The sequence below is a fragment of the Manacus vitellinus genome, unplaced genomic scaffold (genome assembly GCF_001715985.3).
Source record: "Manacus vitellinus isolate BGI_N305 unplaced genomic scaffold, ASM171598v3 scaffold_4_pilon, whole genome shotgun sequence".
NCBI classification, from domain to species: domain Eukaryota; kingdom Metazoa; phylum Chordata; class Aves; order Passeriformes; family Pipridae; genus Manacus; species Manacus vitellinus.
Window position 1 is genome coordinate 21,413,722 of NW_021940604.1, and position 19,438 is coordinate 21,433,159.

General features: G+C 44.5%; 1 protein-coding gene and 1 long non-coding RNA gene across 5 annotated transcripts in view; one reads left to right on the plus strand and one right to left on the minus strand.

Moving 5' to 3' along the window:
- The window catches only part of TRAF3IP2 (TRAF3 interacting protein 2), a 26,367-nt gene continuing 6,929 nt past the window's right edge, over positions 1 to 19,438 (plus strand). Inside the window, exons 1-8 of one of the 4 annotated variants that reach the window (XM_018078074.2) lie at positions 382 to 443; positions 6,592 to 6,685; positions 7,504 to 7,588; positions 7,839 to 8,594; positions 11,661 to 11,853; positions 14,053 to 14,228; positions 15,648 to 15,736; positions 17,508 to 17,576. In XM_018078074.2, coding sequence (XP_017933563.1) covers positions 7,573 to 7,588; positions 7,839 to 8,594; positions 11,661 to 11,853; positions 14,053 to 14,228; positions 15,648 to 15,736; positions 17,508 to 17,576 — 1,299 coding nt within the window. In that variant the 5' untranslated portion in view covers positions 382 to 443; positions 6,592 to 6,685; positions 7,504 to 7,572. Of the gene's footprint in view, positions 444 to 6,591; positions 6,686 to 7,503; positions 7,589 to 7,838; positions 8,595 to 11,660; positions 11,854 to 14,052; positions 14,229 to 15,647; positions 15,737 to 17,507; positions 17,577 to 19,438 lie in introns of those variants that run through there. The other 3 variants (XR_001921374.2, XM_008931390.3, XM_018078075.2) reach the window with 3 other exon arrangements.
- The window catches only part of LOC108640677, a 19,032-nt gene continuing 11,205 nt past the window's right edge, over positions 11,612 to 19,438 (minus strand). The window contains exon 3 of the long non-coding RNA XR_003916102.1: positions 11,612 to 12,263. This is a non-coding gene — a long non-coding RNA (uncharacterized LOC108640677). The remainder of the gene's footprint in view (positions 12,264 to 19,438) is intronic.

The following is a 19,438-nucleotide window of genomic DNA, read 5'->3' on the forward strand; positions in this document are numbered from 1 at the left end:
ACAGTAAGAGACCGAGGGCTGAAAGCAAAGGATGACTTTCCCGGCGAGGCACATCGTTTAGGAATCATACCGGGTTTCCCCTACAGTAACTTATCTGCGGGGCTCAGGCAGAAGCAGCCTGATTTCCCACGAGAGAGGGAGCGAACTGCACGCAGGCATTTCCAGAGGGTTTTGAGCTTTAAAGTGTCACTCCCCCAGAGAGGCTCTCCCACCGCTGCCGCCACGTTGTGCCGTGCATGCCTCTTCCACTTCCTGCTGCCGAGCCAGTTCTGCCGCTTACCTGGGAGAGGCAGGGAGGGTGTCGTAAAAGGAGGAAAAAAACCACCCAGCCGGCTGAGGAAGGAGACCCGGGCACGCCCGGAGAGCGGCGGGGAGCGCAGGAGGCAACGCCAGCCCTCCCGCTTTCCTCGGTCAGCTCAGAGCGAACTTCCCTGGCCCGCAAGGTAAGAAGTGTCAGCGATGCTTTCTCGGCTCCTGTTTGTAATTAGCTGCTGACCCACTTGTGGCTCTCAGTGGGGCTTTTTTCCCCTCAAATTGCTGTCTCGCTCGCTTTCTCCCCCTCTCTCCTGTAATGATAGCCTGAGCTTCACAAATGGTTACAACATGTTTCAGCCATTTCGCTGCAGTTTGTTTGGATTTTTTTGGGTTTTTGTTTTGTTGTTTTTTTTTAATCAGGAGGGGTTTGGGGTAAACACTGGGAACGGACACGCCTGATGTCGAAATGTTGTCCTGCCTATTTACGTAGTTGCCTGGCAATGCCTGGCAGCCAGGCCTGATCCCGCTCCCGCCCTGCACGGCTCTGCAAGCTTAAGGTGGTTTGTTGGCCGAGGCTTCTCCTCCCCTCCCTTTCCCTCCTTTCCCTTCCCTTCTCTCCTTTCTCCTCTCTGCTGCCTTGGGGCCGCATAGGATAGGTCCATGAACCTGGTGAGGGAGAGCTGACTGGAAGGCGTGGAGAAAACAGGATCACAGATCCCTTTTGCATTGTCCTCCATAGCATTGGTATTGAAACAGTGGGAGCAAGGTGGTAGTATTTATTCTTAATTAGATAAAATCAGCCATATAAAACCCATTAACCCAGTAACTAATTGTTTCAGGATACAGGTTTTGTAGGGTCGCCATTGACTGGGCAACAAGAACAGCACATCTGGGCTTACTGGTCCTTGACCACCACCACTGCCCACCAGATCAGAAATTCCCATTTCCTGCAAGCTCTGGGTGGGTTCAAGGCCTGAACTGGTCACATCAGTGCAACTGCAGGCAGGCGTCAATGCCCCCCCACCATGACTAGATAGGCCTGTGAACCCCACAGCTGGTGATGCCAAAGACGGGGGTGCGAGGGGCACAGGCGGCAGGGCTGGTGCTGGCGAGCATCTGCCAGTGGAGCTGCTGCCTGCAATACCTCTAATGCCTCTGAGGCTGGGCTTGCCCCTGCTGAGTGCTGGCAATGTCTTGAAGCATGCTGGGGTTTTTGTATTTTTTTTTTTTATTCAGTTGGGTTTTCTTTCTGTCTTTCTAAGGCAGGAAACAAGGCACGTGCAATTATGCTGTTCATGTCTGTCAGTGCCCCTCACCCCCAGCCGTGGCTTTTGAAGTTTGGCAGAGGGTACATGTCTGAAAGATATACATTCTGCATGTTTCGTGACAACGAGTGAGGCTGTCCTCACGCCAGCTGAGGGAGAAACGTCAGGTCTTCTCTGCAGCCTCCCACCGCCCACGCACCCCTCATCCCTCTAACTGCAGAACAGGGAGAGTGGTTGGGGATGCGAAAGACATCAGCCCCATGAAATACTGGAGGTTCTTCCTTATTAGGAACCAGAATCCTCTATGTGAGGCATGAAGCTATAGGAAAGCAGGCTGAGGGCATTTATGCCTCTCGTGGTGGTCCCTCCATCCCACCCCACTCAGCCAGCTCCAGGTTTTATGACAGGATTTTTAGATGTGCCAGGGCCAATGGATATCCCACATTGGGGTTTATTCAGTGCTTATGGGAGTTTTATTGCCAATGGGTGGGAAATAACCTCTGGAAAACAAGCGCATTTTTAAGAATATCTAAGGTCACTGCAGACATTTTCATATTTCACAAAGTTTAGAAAACTGACAGGAAATGCTGCCTATATCTGAGATACCTGTTTGGATCCTGCTTGAAGATGTCGCCCTTCTAGTTTCTTACTACTTATTGCCCAGTATTCCTATTACTTGTATATTGACATCTACATTAAAGAGACAAAAAATATCAGGTCTACTCTTTGCACCATGGATTGCCCAGTGAAGCAAAAGAGAACATGATGTTTGCCATGCAGGGAAAATTTGAAGTATGTTCTCCTAGCACACGTAGACTTTCATGCCATGGCTGCAAAAAGTACTTAAGAGTAACCATATAGTCAGTGTGGAAGAGGAACATTGTTTTCCTATTCTTTTGCCTACTTTTTCCAGAAAGTATAAAAATAAACATTACCTGCCCTAGATGCCTAAAAATCTGGTCTAGGAATGTGACACACTGCCTTAGTCCTTGCTGTATAGGGTACCCAAGGGAGAGGGTAAGCGTCTGTGATGACAGCAGCCAAAATTTTTCATGGTGAAGTGTGAAACTCTGGAGCTTGGATTTCTTTGGCAGTGTTTATTTAGGTTATAGACCCAAGAGAGTTCCCACATTTGCACTTTCTCTTCCTAAAAGGATTTCTCTCTGAGATTTTTTGAGGAAAGTTGTGTCTAGTGCTTCTGTAGAGAAAGCTGCACTTAGAGCAAGGGTACTTACACACTTATGCTTACCTAACCCCACAGCAACAGCATTCATTGCAGTCTCAATGTGTGCATCTTTACAGCAGCTTGCAAATTCTGCATCTGCTTACTCCCATCCTGCAGATGGATATCAGCAGCACCGGGGAGCTTAAAGGATTCAACCAAAGTATGCAGGAATTATTTGGAAATCAAGAAATTTCTGTCTATCCCCACCCCTTGTGATGTCAACTTTGCCTTAATCTCTACCCATGCCATTTCAGAAATGCCGTGACTAGTGAATAAAAAACCCTGTCCTTGTGTGTTGTGCACCAAGGAAGGTGAGGTTTCTTTCTCATCTTAATATTTTCTGTTTTAACAAGGTAGACAAATATAACTTTGATCAAAAGAGCAAAGGTATTTTCTCCCTTTCCAGAAGCAACAGGGAGCACTGCCATGCTCAAGTTGTTTCTTCATGACGGAAGGTTTCTAATCAAAAGCAGATAGATGGTTAGTGTGTGTTTTGGGACAGCACATCCTGACAAGTCTTTGTGCTGGGAAACAGATGAAATACCTGATGGATTTTGCAATCAGCTGCAAGAAAACAGCACAGATGAGCCTGAGCCCAACACCCTCCTGATGGAGGCCCCTTACCTCCATCATACAATTTTTAGGGGAGTTTGACCATTGCTTCGAATTTGGGTACTCTACTTACCTACAGAAGAATTTGTTCCCCTTCATTTATCTCTCCCTACAGCTTCTGAGGAGCAGCCATGGCCAGCAGCAGCAGGCTGTGAGCAGGAGGGCTGGGCGGCCTTTCCTGTCTTCCAGGCAGGAGTAGTGAAAGAACCTCTCTAGGTGTGGGAAGCCTCACAAGGGAGCTGGGATGGGCTTCATCCCAGGAGCTTGAGTCACTGAACACCCACCCACAAAGGTTATTTGCTGAGTTAATGCATGGTGCAGAAATGGGTGTATCAGCAGAGGAAGGAAAAGAAGGAAAAAGGGTTGTTTAAGGAGCTCCCTTGACATTTTTTTGCAGCAGTACAGGTCTGGATACTCTGTCCCTTTAGGAAGGGCCTCTTCACTTCATTAAAAGCAGAAATATATGCAACAGCTCCAACTGGTTATCAGTAATCTCCTGAATAGTCATAGGTGCGGAGGGGATATTAAATTCTTTAAGCTTTCTGGCAATATCATGATCTGACTTGAAGCTGCAGCGTGTTTAGAAATGAGATTGGGCGCAATCTACTCTTTCCAGCAGTCTCTGTGCCAGAAAAGGGATCAGGCTACAGGTTTCTGAGGGTATTTCAATATGCTGAAGCATTCCTCTACCCTAGTTCTTCAACACGGGAGACCTAAGTGAGTAATTTTTCTGTCCTGTGCATAACTATATTTACAGGATAAGCTAACTAGAAAAGTCAAAAGAAACTCAGCAGCAGAAGGCAACCTAAAATACAGGGATAATGGACTTGGTGTCGGGTCTTTTTCTGAAAGCCAAGGATCTTCAGCTGAGCAGAAACAACACCCTGAAGTACTGCTGTTGGAGGAGGATGTTTTTGAATCATCTGTTACATTTCCAGCAGTGTGAGGATTTCTCTTGGGAATTCCCATCCACATACCATTGCCAGCATTGCTCAAAAAGTGTTCAGTCAGTATGTCCTGGGGTTAATTTATCCTTGGGACTATCTCTCCAGACAGAGCTCTGCTGTTGTAACAGCTTCTCTCTCCAACCAGAGCTACTAAGGGAGGAGGAGGATGAAGTCACATTTCCCCCTTTTTTAATGCCGAAGCCCTCACCCCTTTGGTGCCTCCCTCCTTGGCCCTGTGGGAGCAGGGGCTGTGCATGGGTGTCAAAGCTCAGCTATCCTGCATCAGGGTCTAAGCAAAAACCTGTCTAAAAAAACTAGAAGTTTTTGCAGGTAAAAAACCAAGTGATGGAATGTCTTTTCTGTCTGACTAAATTATTTTACTCATATATTTGAAGTAATTTTTTTAGCTTATGTTACACAGGAAGGAAATAAGGCTCTCATTTAAATATTAGGTCGATTTGGGAGATAAAGAGGCATTTATCCTTCCAGAGATTAAACTAATAGGAAAGACATTTTTAAACTATTCTGAAGAAAGACATTTTAAGAATTTTGTAGATGATCATTTGCAATAGTGTAATAAAGTCTTAATATCCCTCCTTCAAAAGGCAGAGTAAATACATTAAATAGCAAACTTGAAGAAAACAAGTTTGAATTTTCCCTGCCCATGTTGTGCCGTTCATTAGAATCATGTAGCCTGTGCATGATCCGTTTCACTGATAGCCAGATGTTAGCAATGCAACTAAGAAAAAAAGACCAAAAACTTTGGAGGTTATAGCCTCCAAAGGAATTTAGTAACTTTTAAATCCCATCTGACACCCAATCCAAAACCAATTTATTTCACTAAGCTCTGGATTGAGTTCTCGGTTTCTCCACAGAAATCTGTTCTTCCTTTCATGGTGCTAAACTAAAGGATATCGAATACAGAAGATCTGAATTCGAAGTATTTTCTAGCATTTTCATCCAGCTACTTCAGGGACCATCAAAGAAGCATTTTAGTGTATGAGGTATTGCAAATTTGTTTCTGAAAAGTCTCATTTGCATGTGGCCAGTTGTCCCCAGGCCACAGCTGAGCTTGTGCTTTATGAACACCAGGGTGAATTTTGCACAAGTTTACTGGAGATGGTCAGAGGGAAAATGAGAGTTTGCAATGTGATTTGTGCCACTGGAGTGCATGTCATTCATTTTACAACCAAATGGACAGAGATAGCCACAAGTTGAAGCATGTCTGAGCAGGCAATTCAGGGCCAGATGATCCAAGGGTCAGGTTTACAAAGCTGTTATGATGAGCAGAAGACAGATGGTTTGTAGGGTGTTTGACACCTAACCTTCATAGGCGCTTCTCTAAGCCTATCAGGGGACCACTCAGCAGCTTTATGGCTTGATTCTTGTAAATCTGACTTTGTGCAGTACTACCCTGTGAGTCAACACCACAAGGACAGTCATCATTTAAACTGCCATCTGACCAAAGGTCCCAGGCAAAGGACATTTTACCACCTCTGCAGAGCACAGCACAAGTCCCTGTGTCATGGCCCTGTGCTGATTCTGAGAGCTCAAGGTTTTCCCTTTCCCATCACATTGGTTGGGACTGTCAGAGAACCATGACTCAGCGGGCTTGGCCAGTGTTTGTGATGTAGTGTAGAGGGAAAGGGATGCAAACCACAGGGAGAGATATGTGATGGCGGTGAGCTGACCATCAGGGTTTAAAGCCTGGTCGCTGGTATGGGAAGGAGCTGGTTTGGCACCAGACACAGCGCTCTCATGCAGGGGCTGCATCTGTGGGAGCAGCAGCGTGTGTGCTGTGTTGGTGCAACTAATAGCTGCTCTGAGGGTTTGCCTACATGGGAAAATTTGCCAGCATAATTATCCCACTGTAGTTATCCCAGGATAACTCTCCCTGTGGACGTGCTTAATATAACATAGGGTACTTACGAATATATGGTAAATCTTCTACACAGATGGGTTTTAAGTTACATAGAGGAGCAATATTTACATTGCAGCCCAGCACTAAAGCACAGGTTTTCTCCTACTTTCCAGAAAATGTTACACCCAGAATTTTCTATGTCAGAGGTACTTTCAGGGGGAGGTTGTGTCATTTGATCTGATCAGCATGAATGTAAAGCCTCATTCTTGCCCTCTTAACATGGGGCACAACATTCACTTTTACAGAACTGTTGTGAGAGCCAGGGTGAAGGCTGGGACACTGCCTTGTACCTCTCTGTGATCCTGTTCTACTGGTTTTTATACTGTGGTCATTTAAATATGTTCTTCATTTAACCCTTCTGTTCAGGATACCGTGACTGAAGTCATTGCTTGAGTGCTTAGTCCACTCTCTTCTGATAACTCTCCTACTTGGGATTTCAGCTCCTTCAATGTGATAGAAGGTAAATGACTGGGGAAATGATGACCACTGGGCTTATTTCTCTATACTCCATGGTAAGAGATAAAATTTGCTGGCAGGAAGCTAATCAGCACTCTGTAAGAGGATGAAGATGGCTGCGCTTCCTGAAGCCCACTCAGCATTTACCCATCACTGCTGCTGTCGTTCTGAGGGAGGGTGAAGCAGCACTGTCCATCATTGGGCATCACTTGTCTGGACCAAATTTACTGACAGCACTCCCAAAAGGAAGTGATAACTTTGATTTGGGCCCATGTTTGGTCCCAGGTCAATTCTGAAGGAAGGGGGAAAAATTCCGAACAGTAACTAATCTCTCTAAATTGCCCTTTAATTTTCAATAATTTAAAATAACAAGAGTCATATGATAATAGGCTGGATGAAGTGGTATGATAAAATAAGCAGCCACAATTGGAAACAAGCTTTGGAGTTGAAATTACTCAGCTAGGTGTGTGGTGAAGTTTAGATCTGAGGCATCAGCATGAAGCTATTATTAGAAGGTCAGGAGTAAAATAATTGCAAGTGATTGAATTCCCTGGATTATGCCTAAACCAAACCGCCAGACCTAAGTAGTTTGATCTGTTGTCAGGTGCAGAAATTACCTTTGAGAGACAGTCCATCTGCTTTTGCCCATCTCCAGTCTCAGCAGGAACAGTAAGTTCCAGAACTCCCATAAAAACAACTGATTTGCACAACACGATTTCCAAAACTTTAACTGGTATTTCTTTTTCAGACAGAGTTATTTTAGGATTATTGTCCATGTGAAACTGTACCATGTTCACAAGAGCCCTTTCTCTTGTTTTCCAGCCTGCTGAAAAATCCTGGCCTTGCAGTAAGGCAGCTGACTCGCTTCCAGTTCAACTACAAAACTTGGAAATGGCCTCTGTGTCAGGTTAGTCCAAATTATAACTCTGTACTAGCCACCTTTCAGCTAACCCTCTACTTTTTTGTTTTTCCAAAAGTCACCCAGACCTTTCTTGCTGTTTTCTACCATCTTTTTAAAAAAATATTAAAATATAAAGAATATAAAGAATACATACTGCTTTTCAGTACTCCAGCTCACAGTCACTGAATGATGACTGAGGATAGGCGTTTGCCTACATGGCTGTCCATCTACAGTGTTTCTTCTTTCAATTTTTCAGGGACTTTTGTGGGACGAAGCATACCAGTTGAAGTGGATGAATCCATACCATGGTCCCAGTTACCTGAACATGTCTTGGAAAAGGCTTTGCACCCTTCTGGAGAGGATATGGAGGATGAGGAGGCCCAGAGGCCATGTGTTTCTCGAACACCTCAGCCTGCGGCCGATCCATCATGCCTTTGCAGAGCACCAGCATATCATCAGTCAGCACCGTCTGTTGAGCTGGACAGCAGCTTGTGGTCAAAATATACTGATCCTGATGGAGATGGACACTTCTGTTCCTCCAGTGAATCAATAGCAGGAGTATTTCCCTCCAAGAGGCATCTTACAGCTATGGACAAACCAGGCATGCAGCCAAGATCACAGCTTTCAGCTGACACCAGGCACAAATCCAGTAAATCAGAGCAGATCTTGTCTGATGTTCCTGAGGACTCATTGGAGGAGAGCAGCCAAAGGAGTTCACAGTCACAGCAACCCTCAGGAAGCAGACACCCAGCAGAGCTGGGGACTGTGGATACAGGGTACAACTCCCAGTCACGAGACGTAATGGGCATCAGGCACCTGGAGCCCCCCTTACCGCTGGTGTCTGTACTGAACTCCCAGGACCTCCCAGGACCACTGATCTCCAGAGAGTTTTTCGGACCTGAGCACCAGCAGTGTCCTATGTGCCAGCACCTGCCCCATCCCAATGCGCCCTTGCAAGCCCCTGGCTGCTTTGGGCACCAGTGCCCGGCAGAGCAGCACCCCCAAGGCCCATGTGAGTAGCACCGCTCAGGAGGTTCTCTGGGTGTATCACAGCCATCGCTCACCCAGGCAGTGTTTCCCAGTGTGGCATGCAATTATTAACCTCTTTAAGCATCTATTTGCAGTCCTTTTACAATTTCAGGTTTCTGAGTTATGCAGCTGGACTCTCTGATGCAAAACCTCTGAGCCAGATAAAAAGTTAAAGAGATCACGGTTACTCATAAATGCAGGCTAATGATTTTGCCTAGAAACTAGCCTTTGCTGGTCACGCTGAGCATACAAAGCCTCTCCCTGCTGTTATTTCATATTCTAGTCATTTCCTTCCTCCTTGCATCAGTCATTCGGCAGCCTCCTATACTGACTCAATTCCTGTTGTTTTCATAGATTTGCTTGCTCCCACTTGGATCCCCAAAGTTGAGAATTTCCTGCCAGGATCAGGATGGGAGGTTACCCTTGATCTCTGTAAATAGTATCCCTCAGCACTATGACCAAACTCACCCATGTGTTTTATTTCTATGTGAAAAGAGCATGACATCCATCATCCTCCTTTTTTTCTGTTGTGAGCTGAAATGAAAGCTCATTACTTAAAATGGAGCCCTCTCAGCTTCTGGTGATTGTATCACTGAACGCTGATGTGCCTCCATCAATATGGGTGTTTTGGCTCTTGGAGACTACACGCAGTTTACAACTTGCTATTAATTAGTATTCCTTTACAGTCTCTGAGATTTTTATCTGTTACGAAGTGAGCTTTGAACATTCAACAGCAATATAATTGTTTTAATACAATTTATATTACATTAGACTCATGAGACCCCGACCTGTTTTGGGCTGGCTTTGTAATAAAAAGCTGTAAGCCTGTGCTGATAACCCTTTATTATTTTTTTTTAACCTTCTGTTGACTCTACAGCTGTTTAAAGAGTTTTGTCATTCCAGCAATGTGCTATAATTAGGTATATGAAAGAGAGGGGGTTTCAGAAACTCGGTTTCCAGCTCTAATTTTGGAACTTCATAAAGGGGAAGGGGCTACAGATGGACTTTCAACAGCTCCTACAGCTTAACATTTGGAAAATGTCCTCTGCTTTTCTTTTCGTACCTTCTCCTTTCAGTTCAGCTTTCAGCAGACAAAGAGCTGGTTGCACAACACCCCTCACTATTTACATCCATTTACCTCCTCCACAAGTGGGCATCATGAGAAGTAGGACATTTAACTGAATGGGGACATTTTGTTTGAAAGCAGGAACTCTGAAAGGCTTTCTTTAGAAAAATCGCTACCATTTCAACCATATCCAGAGGGCAAAAAGAGTAAAATAAACTCAGATGGCTGGAGCAGATTTGGTCAGGACCAAGAAGCGGGCAACTTTACTCCTGTTTCTCACATGCCTGGTACAGCATAAATCACCTCGACAGCTCCTTGCGTTTCAGATAATTGTTGGGCAGTGGCAACCCACAACAAAGCTCTGCAGTTTGTGTGTTGCAACATGCCTCCCCTGGGGAATAGCAATTGTGCCTGGAGGCTCTAAACTGGCTCCGGACACCTGCTATTTGAGATACAAAAGCAAAACTGCTTCTGAAGTCAAAGACATTCTCGCAACAATGCTATGTGCCCGGGGATGATTATTTCAGGTATCTCTAAATGAGAGGTGTGTCGGTGTATGGGGGCATATTTCCCTGGCCACGTTGTGCTTTGAAGGGCAGTGACTTCACCATTAAAGTGCTGTGGATCAGACAGATCCAAAGGAAGCCAGTGAAACACTGGCCTTAAAACCTCTAAACCAAACTGAGTCTCCCAGATCCCTTCCATCTTCCCTAGAGCTGGTCATGAGGAATCCATGAGAAAACCATACTGATTTGTAATATTATTCTCCCAGCCCTTTTCACCCTGCCCTGTTGCAAACAGTTAAGAGGGGGAGTGGGAAAATCTAAAACAATCTCAACAAATGCAATGTTGCCAACTCACAATTTCATCAGGAAAGTCTTTGTAATTATAGGGTTGGTTGGTTGGGGGTTTTTTGTTATTGACCTCTGGAATTGGACTATTTAATCAAAGCTTTGTTTTCTTTCTTTTTTCCTTCACTTTAAAAAAAAAACGATAGTCCTCACGGCTGCTAGGGATAGGAAAGCATGACCCCAAAAAAGCTAAAAGGATTTTAAAAAAATAGTTTTGGGGGGAAAGAGCATTTGAGTAGTGCAGCTTTCAGAATCAACTCTTAACACCTTAATCAAGCAGTGCTAGTAAGCGCTGCCAGGCTGGACTTTGATCTGCACACAGCAGTTTGAAGGTGCATGGAGCTGCTGCCTAATGAAAACTGCAAGCAGAAAGACTGGGGGGAAAAAAATTACTGTTCCCCATTTGAAAAGCAAACAGCTTACATTGCTTTCTCTTTCAGTTTATGCCAACAGTTCCACTGTACATTAGTTATTGAACAGCATTATGTGCTTGTGCTCAGTAACAGTGAGGGATTTTTCAGAATTACTTGAACAAAATCGTCACTTTGGGCTTCCCCTGCAGCCTCCTGGATGGCAATGGGAGCAGCAGCAAGGCCTTAAAAAGTCACTTCAGCAGAAAATTCACACAGGGTGAAGTAACAAACTAAGAGATTACTTTTTCTCTTTTCATTTACAATAATCACGGTCTGTTTAGCCTTAGTGTTGCAAACTGATTTGTTCCAGGATTTTGCATCTGCTTTCATGAGAACTTTGGGATGATTCATTTTTACAAGTTATTGCCAAAAAAAAAATTTAAAAAAACCCCCAACCCCTACTGAAAAACACTGAGGCATGGTAAGTGCAGGGACAAAGCAGCCCTGAATGTTTTACTGTCAGTTGTCCCAACAGCCCAACCCAGAGCGAGGATCTGAACCATGCCAGGTTCAGATGTGAATGGAAAATAGAAAGCTTCAAACTATAAAATGTTCCTTCATCTGGCTTCTTCCAGAGTGAGATACCTGCAAATGCCTCCAAACTGCTCAGTTTCCTGAGACATGAAGGAGGAGGTGCCTGGAAAGGAATAAACACAAACTGAGGCAAAAATGTGTTGGCTGAAATGATAGTTGCTGCCTTTATTTTCTCACCCTCCCAGACGGCAGAGCTCCTTACCAACATTTTGTACAGACATCGCAACCACTTCCTCCTGTTCCTGGACCTTGCATGAGAGTTATCCGCCCAGCCCAGCAAGTCATCCCAAATTACTCAAACCTTCGTGCTCCCAAGGGCACTGGAGACCGACCACCACCCCAGAGGACATGCTCCTCCCCTGGTCCTCCTCGATTCCCGTAAGTATGCCTGGGAGCACTGGGGGTTGGGGAATCTGGAAGCTCCAGCCAGTAATTCTGAATCCTTGTACTGTGAGTGTGCCCGGGCTGCAGGGGGGCATGTGAGATGCTGGGTCGTTTTCTTTATTTGCTATTTTACACCCAATGGGGGCCTGACCTTACCTTAGAGAACTTCAAAGCCAGATACCTGATATGTTGTTACAGCACACTCTGAAATGCACACATTAAGTAAGATAAATGCTTGAAGGTTAAAGGGATGAAGGGTTGAAAAATATCTCAGTTGAAACCTTAGAGCTCTCCTGCTCAAGGGCAAAGGTCAATTTGGTGGCTCACTGTGGTCTTCAGCTTTGCTCTGTACCAGCCTGGGACAACTCAGTCATTGGCTTCCGGTGATTTCCTTCTTCTCTCTTCTGTGGTGCAGAGAAAAAGGGAGAAAACCTCATCAATTGCTGATATATCTCTACACTGCAGTTTGCAGCCTTTTCTATGATTTTTCATGTAGTAGTATAACACCACACATCTGGCACTTTTCATCCAGGGGTTTTTGACTGGTTTTCAAATATTAATTTACCAGGCCTCATATCCTTATATGTACATCATTAGCAGATGGGAAACCTATCCATGCAGGACTTTTTACTTCCAGAGTCTGTTACCTAAAAACAAATTGAAGCTTCAGATATTGAGGATATTTGAAATCAGACCGTTTTTATTTAAGTGCCACAATACTTTCAGTGGTGTTAAACTTACAGGCATCTGTACTTGAAAATGTCCACTTATGTGACATGGTCTTGGCAGGAAACTGGGAGAATAGGCAGGACAAAGGAGGGCAGATGACTGAAATATTGCTCTGCTCTGGCCTGTGAAAAGTTAGGGGCTGTGACAGAAAAGTGACAGCAAGATAAGGCAATTCTCTCTGCAGCAGAGAGAATTGCACTGAAGAGTTTGTATGGAAATGTAAAAATGTCGGGGAATAGTGGGTGTCCTTTGCAGTAGTAAAATTTAAAAACAGACTCATAATTTTTGGCACATTTTTTAGATAAAGTGAAGTTTGGGGAAGATCTGTAAATTAGCCACAGGGTAGGTTTTTTGTGGCCATTGTTGAGGTGCGTTTTGCTTTTATATGCTAAAAGAGATCCAGAGTATCCGGGGTCTGTCCTGTGGCTGCGTGACTGGTGTTTGCAAGCTGATTCCCGGAACAGCAGTTATATGTTGGTAATATTTGCCTATAGAGTATTTTGTAACAGAAAACATCTGCACCGAAATGAATAAACCAAATCTTAATGTGACAACAGAAAACATGCTGTGACCAGCCTGTCATCATTCATTTAAGGAAGGCTAAGAAAAAAAGAGAGTGGTCTTGACTGACTAAACATCACAGCTCTGTGGGGAAAAGCTCTCAGAGAAACCTAATGCTCATCCAACAGATTCAACCCAGCAGATTCCCAGCACACCTCACATAAAAATCTCTTAAACTGTGAAGCCAGAGTGTCACAAGACAGGAACTGCTAAGCTTCCAAAAACATACCTTTCTGTCTGTTCACTACAATGAAGATGTTAGGCAAGATTATTGCACGTCTGGATCTCCAGCCCGTGACATGAGAAAGCCTTATTTGGGTTTTGCCATTCCTGGTCAAGAAATTAACTTTGTATCCTTTAGGAAAACTTCGTGTTTGTCCAGAACTGGAGACCCTCCAGAGCTGGAGGTGGAGTGCCCTTGTAGCCCCATTTTTCCCAATTCCCACCTTGCTCTGTGCCTCCTGTGCTGCACAGGATATCGTGAGAGCATGTGAGGTGCCATGAAGCACCCCTTAGATAATGGGAAGAGGTTACCCAGGGCCACCCTGCTCCCATACATGCATAACAACATCCACACCGCACTATTTCTCGCTCAGAAATGGCCTTTGCTTCTGCTAATTGCAAGATGAACAGCTTTCAGCTATGATGTGACTTACTTCCTGTGATTGATGTTGCTTCAGCAATAAACTGCTTCTTGAGGTAGACTGTCACCAAAGTATCCATTCAAAAGATGCTGTAATAACTTAGTAGCTATGCTGAGTCAAGCATCTCTACAAGAACTTTTCCTAGATAATATGTAGATCAAGTTCTTAATGTGTTATTAAAAGAATAAAAAAATTCTGAAATTCTGAATTTTGCCTGAAAATAAGTATTTTTAAAACCCCCACTTGCTTTTCTTTGTAGAAACCAGCTATACAACCAGCTGCCTAATGGTCAGATGCCACCCAAGGCATGTGGCCCGGATGAAGCATGCGGTTGTCCTTCTGACAATTTTCCATCTCCAGCTGCTGTCCCAAGACCTCTCAGTAACCCTGCAGCCAAGGGAACTCTCAGAACCAGCAATTTGCCGGAGGAGTTGCGTAAGTGGTTGGTTAGCAAATTTGTTCTGTGCAAGATTTTACAGCGCAGACTAACAGTTTTAGGTGGGAAAGCTCCAGAAGAGGGAAGGGGGCAGGAAATGGCAGGGGGAATGACACTGACACAAAGACAACAAGAAAAGAGTGAGTGTCATCACATCTGTAGGGTGTGTCTGTGTTCTGTGGGATGGAATTATTCCCTTGAATACTGAAAATGTAATTGTCATTGCTTGTTAAATTAAATTGCTTGTTATTTTGTTTACAAAAAGTAAACACTGTTTAGGTTGTTTTCATGACTCCTTGCTAAACAGGATGTGCCTCTGAGGCAGGAGGGGCTGAAGCTTACAGTAAAAGCCTAATAACAAACAAAGTCCTAGGGATAAAGCATTGCTGCCTGTCCCAAATGAGACAAATATGTTGAGCCTTGAAGCCAGTTTCTCCCTGACCTGGTGAATGGAGAAGACTTTGGGTCAGGAACCCATGCTGAGGGCAGCAGAGATTCTGGCTGAGGTGCTTTTATTGCCACCAGCCCCACAAACACATTCACCTTCAACTCATACAAGAAAGTCAGGTTTCAGAAAAATGAGTTCCTTCTTAATGCCAAGGTGGCTAGTAGGTGAGAGGTACCATTGCTAAGAACCCTCCACATCTCCTGAGGTTTTGATTCTTCCTTTTGTCTTCATTTTGCACATCACCTTTCTACTCCAGAGAGTTGCATCTCTCTGGCCTGTAGGAGTGAGTTACAATACCAGGTGCCACTCTTGGATATACCCTACTTTATCAGTTAGATGGAGGAATTACTGGATAAAACAGTGTCATTTGTGGTACATGCTCAGCTGGGTTAGATTAGCCAGCTGGTTTACCCCGGTGCAAATCCATGATTCTTTAGTTAGTATAGAAAGCCCTTCCACAAGGGCAAGGACAGCTGAAGGCCTTGTTGTCATCAGCTATGCATCCTGCCTGCAGAGGGGGTTAATGCTGCTGCAAGGTGAGGCAGTATGGCATAAGGGCCCCTCCAGCTCCGTATCAGATCAGTGGAGTCTGGGGGAAAGTTGTGCTGGTTGCAGCCAGTGCAGGCAGCAGGAGCTCTGGGTGAGAGCCCAGCCTCACTTATGCCAAAGGGCTGGGGAAAAGCAGTTCTGGCTGCAGGGCACAGTGAGCAGCAGAGTGATGTTACCCTCTGCAGCTTGCCAGCAACAAGGCAGTAGGACCTCAAATCTACAGCAAGGTTCTGTACAGGGGGCAGATTTCAACACCAAGGCACTGCACTATCCCACATGCATTTTGTAAATAATCCTAAGAAACCGAAGTGGGGCAGAACCTGCAGTTCTGGAACAGCAGGAAAAGGAGGGCTGTGACAGTCTCACCCTCTGAGTGGTATATTTAAATGTGTTTCATATTCATATGGACTTTCTCTCCCAGGCAAGGTCTTCATAACCTATTCAGTGGACACAGCAGTGGAGGTTATGAAATTTGTGAACTTCCTGTCTGTAAATGGATTTCAAACTGCTGTAAGTATTCCTTCCAGAGAAAATTAATTTCAACCAGGGAAGAAAAGAAACATTTTTTAAAAAAGCAGAGGCTATCCATTTGAATGTTCTTCTGTTTATCATCACATTCTGTAGGTTAAAGAAGATACACAGAATGAACTAGCCTTGGCTTTGCAAGTTGTAACTTAAATTATTTGCCTTTTTGTTGATTCATATTTTAACTGAATTTTATGCTTTGAAATGTGCTTTAAAAATGACCCTGGAAAATTTCATTTAGTGCCACCAGATACCAGATGGGCAATTGTATGAGGTTTTGTGAGCTGTTCCATTAAGATTGTCTCATATTTGATCTGTAATATCAATATTAAAAAAGGTCAATTTTCATGTTCCTCCCATCCCAGCTTTTTTTTCTGTGATGCTATTACATCATTAGTTCTTCAGTCGTGAATACCTTTCTGCTAAAAAATTATCTAAAATGAAATGAAACAGCCCATCTCATGGTTTCATTTGTTTTGTTATACTTTTAAAAGGGATTCTAAAAATCATTGGCCTGAAAAGGTCTGTGTCCCACTGTCTAATCCCATAAGCCATTCAAATTTTTACTGAACTTCTCATGAGTTTGCTTTGTCACAGCAGCTCTCTCTAAGGGATCTATCCACAGAGGCTCTAGGATTCAGTGTTCATCAAAATCTTGATTCGTATTTTCTTATTTCAGGAGTATATGCTATCTGACCCCTCAACCTTCACTCTTTGGCTCCAGTTCAGGAAACCATTTAAGCAAGTGACTGTCATTAAACTGAATGAGACTCAGTGGGGGGCTTTGCACACGCTTATTTATTTTCCTGAATCAAAGATTTTTTTTTTCCAGAGACTGCAATTATACTTCTCTCCAGCAGTTCTGTACTATGACCAATTCGTAAGAAAGCTTTGGGCACCATAGAGTTACAGAGTAGAAGGCTCATTAATTTGCTGCATGGGCAACTCATGGACCCTGCTGCAGAATAATAAATACAGCAAAATGGCCCCAATGCAAAGAAACAAATATGCTTTCTATGTACAAAAAGGGAAAAAGAAAGACTTAAGAGCAGAACATGACTCATCTATCAAAACTTGGAGAAGTTAATACTTCCTCCATTGGTCACAGTCACTGATTTCTGGTTTCTGAGTTTACTGGGCGTGCAGAGAAGCGAGCAGTGTTGGCCATATTCAGTCTATGAAGTCCTCCACTGCTCTGCTGTCGCTGAAGTCTGGGTTACTGCATCCAGTATCAGTGACCTGGCTGACTTCCACCACACACCCTGAACATTTAGTTCAATATGAAGCTAAAACTTCACACTCAGTATACCCTTGCAGCCAGAAGATAGTGGGCAATTGCAGCTATACAGATAGAGAAAGTGGGCAGCCAGCCATCCTCATGAGATGTTTAGAGTGGCAAAAAAAGCCACTTTGCAAACATCACATATCTAATGTTCACCAGCATTGTTTTTTTCTTGTTCCATCAAGTGAAAAAATGATTGGGAGCTGGGAGCTGGCAGGGCAGGGCAGCCAAAGGGCCGACTGAGCAGGAGCCCAGCAGTGTGCCTACAGCAGCCCCTCTGTGCCTGACTGGTGCCCATCCAGCTCCACTCGAAACTGCAGGGAAAGGGGAGAAGTTGTGCATGTACACATTTCTTTCCTAAGGGAATCGGGCATGCATGTTAGAAACTAGAGAAAAGAGTAGGTGCCATATCAGTGCCATCAAATGGAAGGAAAGGTGAGAGGATGTTCACCATGGACTTTCATTCTCTTGCAGATTGATATCTTTGAGGACACGGTACGAGGTATTGACATCATTAAGTGGATGGAGCGCTACCTAGGTGATGTATGTAAGGGCAATTTAACCTTGTTCATAGCAGAGGTGACCTGAGGAAAATGGTTGAATTATAGCAACAGGGACAGAATCAAAATGCAAGACCATTGTCATCTTCCCTGCCCCTACAAAAATGGCAGAGGCCTTGCAGAGAGAGCGTAGGCAAATCTCACTCACTTCTGTGTCTTATGGTCCCAAAGCTCTCTCTTTAAGAAATGAAGTGCTAATCCTGGAACTCTTGCCAAATTCCAATGCTGGCTGTTACATTCAGCCTGAAGCTGCCATTGGACAAGTTGTTCCTCCATCTCCTTTTTAAATTGTGGGGTTTAGCTATGTTTGGTTAAAGTGGTATCTGTATTTCATCCCAGATTGCATAGTTGTGGCTAATGTTCATCCTTCTGACCTGTAGCTTTTAAATTGCTATCTAAAACACTGAAGGGTTCTTCTGGATAAACAATCCTATATGTATACTGGAAATTGGTATTCTGTTGGTTGATAGATTTGTTCTCATGACTTGGTATCTATCTAAGCAGTAAAACATAGATTTATCTTGCTGCCAGTGCAGTTCCCTGCAGCAACAACTTCCTCTGAAGTTCAATTGAGCGGTGAGTGCACATCTTTAGGATTAAGCCAAGTTGGTCACATTATACCGGCACAGCTGGACGCAAATTGGTGATTCTGTCGCTTGAGACATGTCATCATGGAGTGAATTCCTTGGATTCACACCTTGCTGAGTAGCCACCAAGCCTCTGACTCACTCTGAGCAGATCTCTGTGGTTCGGGAACAGCATGGAAAAGTGGTGGGCTCTCCCTGGCCTGAGCAAGAAAGCTTAACCATCTGACAGCACTACACAGGTTTCCTGAAGATATCCATCAGGACACCTTAGCTCATGTACTCAAGACATGGTACAACTGCATGCAGAGCCAGCCTGGGGCCTCTGCCATGGAAATGCAGTCATGCCTTCTGGAGTTTCATCAGGACAAATTACGCTTGGTCTCACCATGCGTAATGGAGGTACTAAAACTAGAAGACAGCATGAATTTGCTTTTGCCAAAAACATCATTACCACTTAAAATACAAACTGGCAGATCTCCTTTAGGACTCTGGCACGGTCAATGGGAGAGACAAGTATGTGCAGAGAACAATTCCATGCCTCTACATGAGGATCTTTCTCTGACTGGCCACCCTAGAAATGTTTGGTTTGCTCCATTTACTGTAGAGGCACTTTCTAACTTCAAAACCCTTACACGTGTGAGGAGGAAAGGACTGCTTGGACACAAGCAGGGAATGTATGCAACTGGGCATGTGTCTTTCTAACCCTCCACATCTGTAAATGCTTATATGCATGTCAGGCATGAGCAAAAGTAATTCTGGAGTATGTTAAATCAGTGTAAAGGATAATGGCTCCTTACCGTATTTGACCCTGTGATGGGGCAAATTCTCTTGATGTAGCACAGAAGGAAGGAGTTAATTAGGTGCCGGGCTGACTATGAGCCACAGATTTCGAAGCCTTACACAGCCTAATGTGGCTGTGTCAGGGATGAAAGACAGGCCCTAGGTAAACTCAAGTAGGAAGCTTTCATCTGCCAAGCCTCTCCACTGGCCTGCCATTAAGGAGGAGAGATGTTTCCCAGATATGAAGGATGACCCCTCCATGGAAACCTGAGCTCCAGTGGGGGGCTGGGATTAAAGAGGTCACGGGCTGGATCCAGGCTGTCCTAGCAAGGTGGAGGAGCACTGCTTTCAGCCAACTGGGCGAGGTGGGACAGAGCTGCTAGGTACCCCTAAACCTGCCCAGGCCATCCACAACAGCCCACCTCTGCACACTTCACCACTAAGATCAGCAAGAGAAGATGTCATTTCTGCTGCTGAG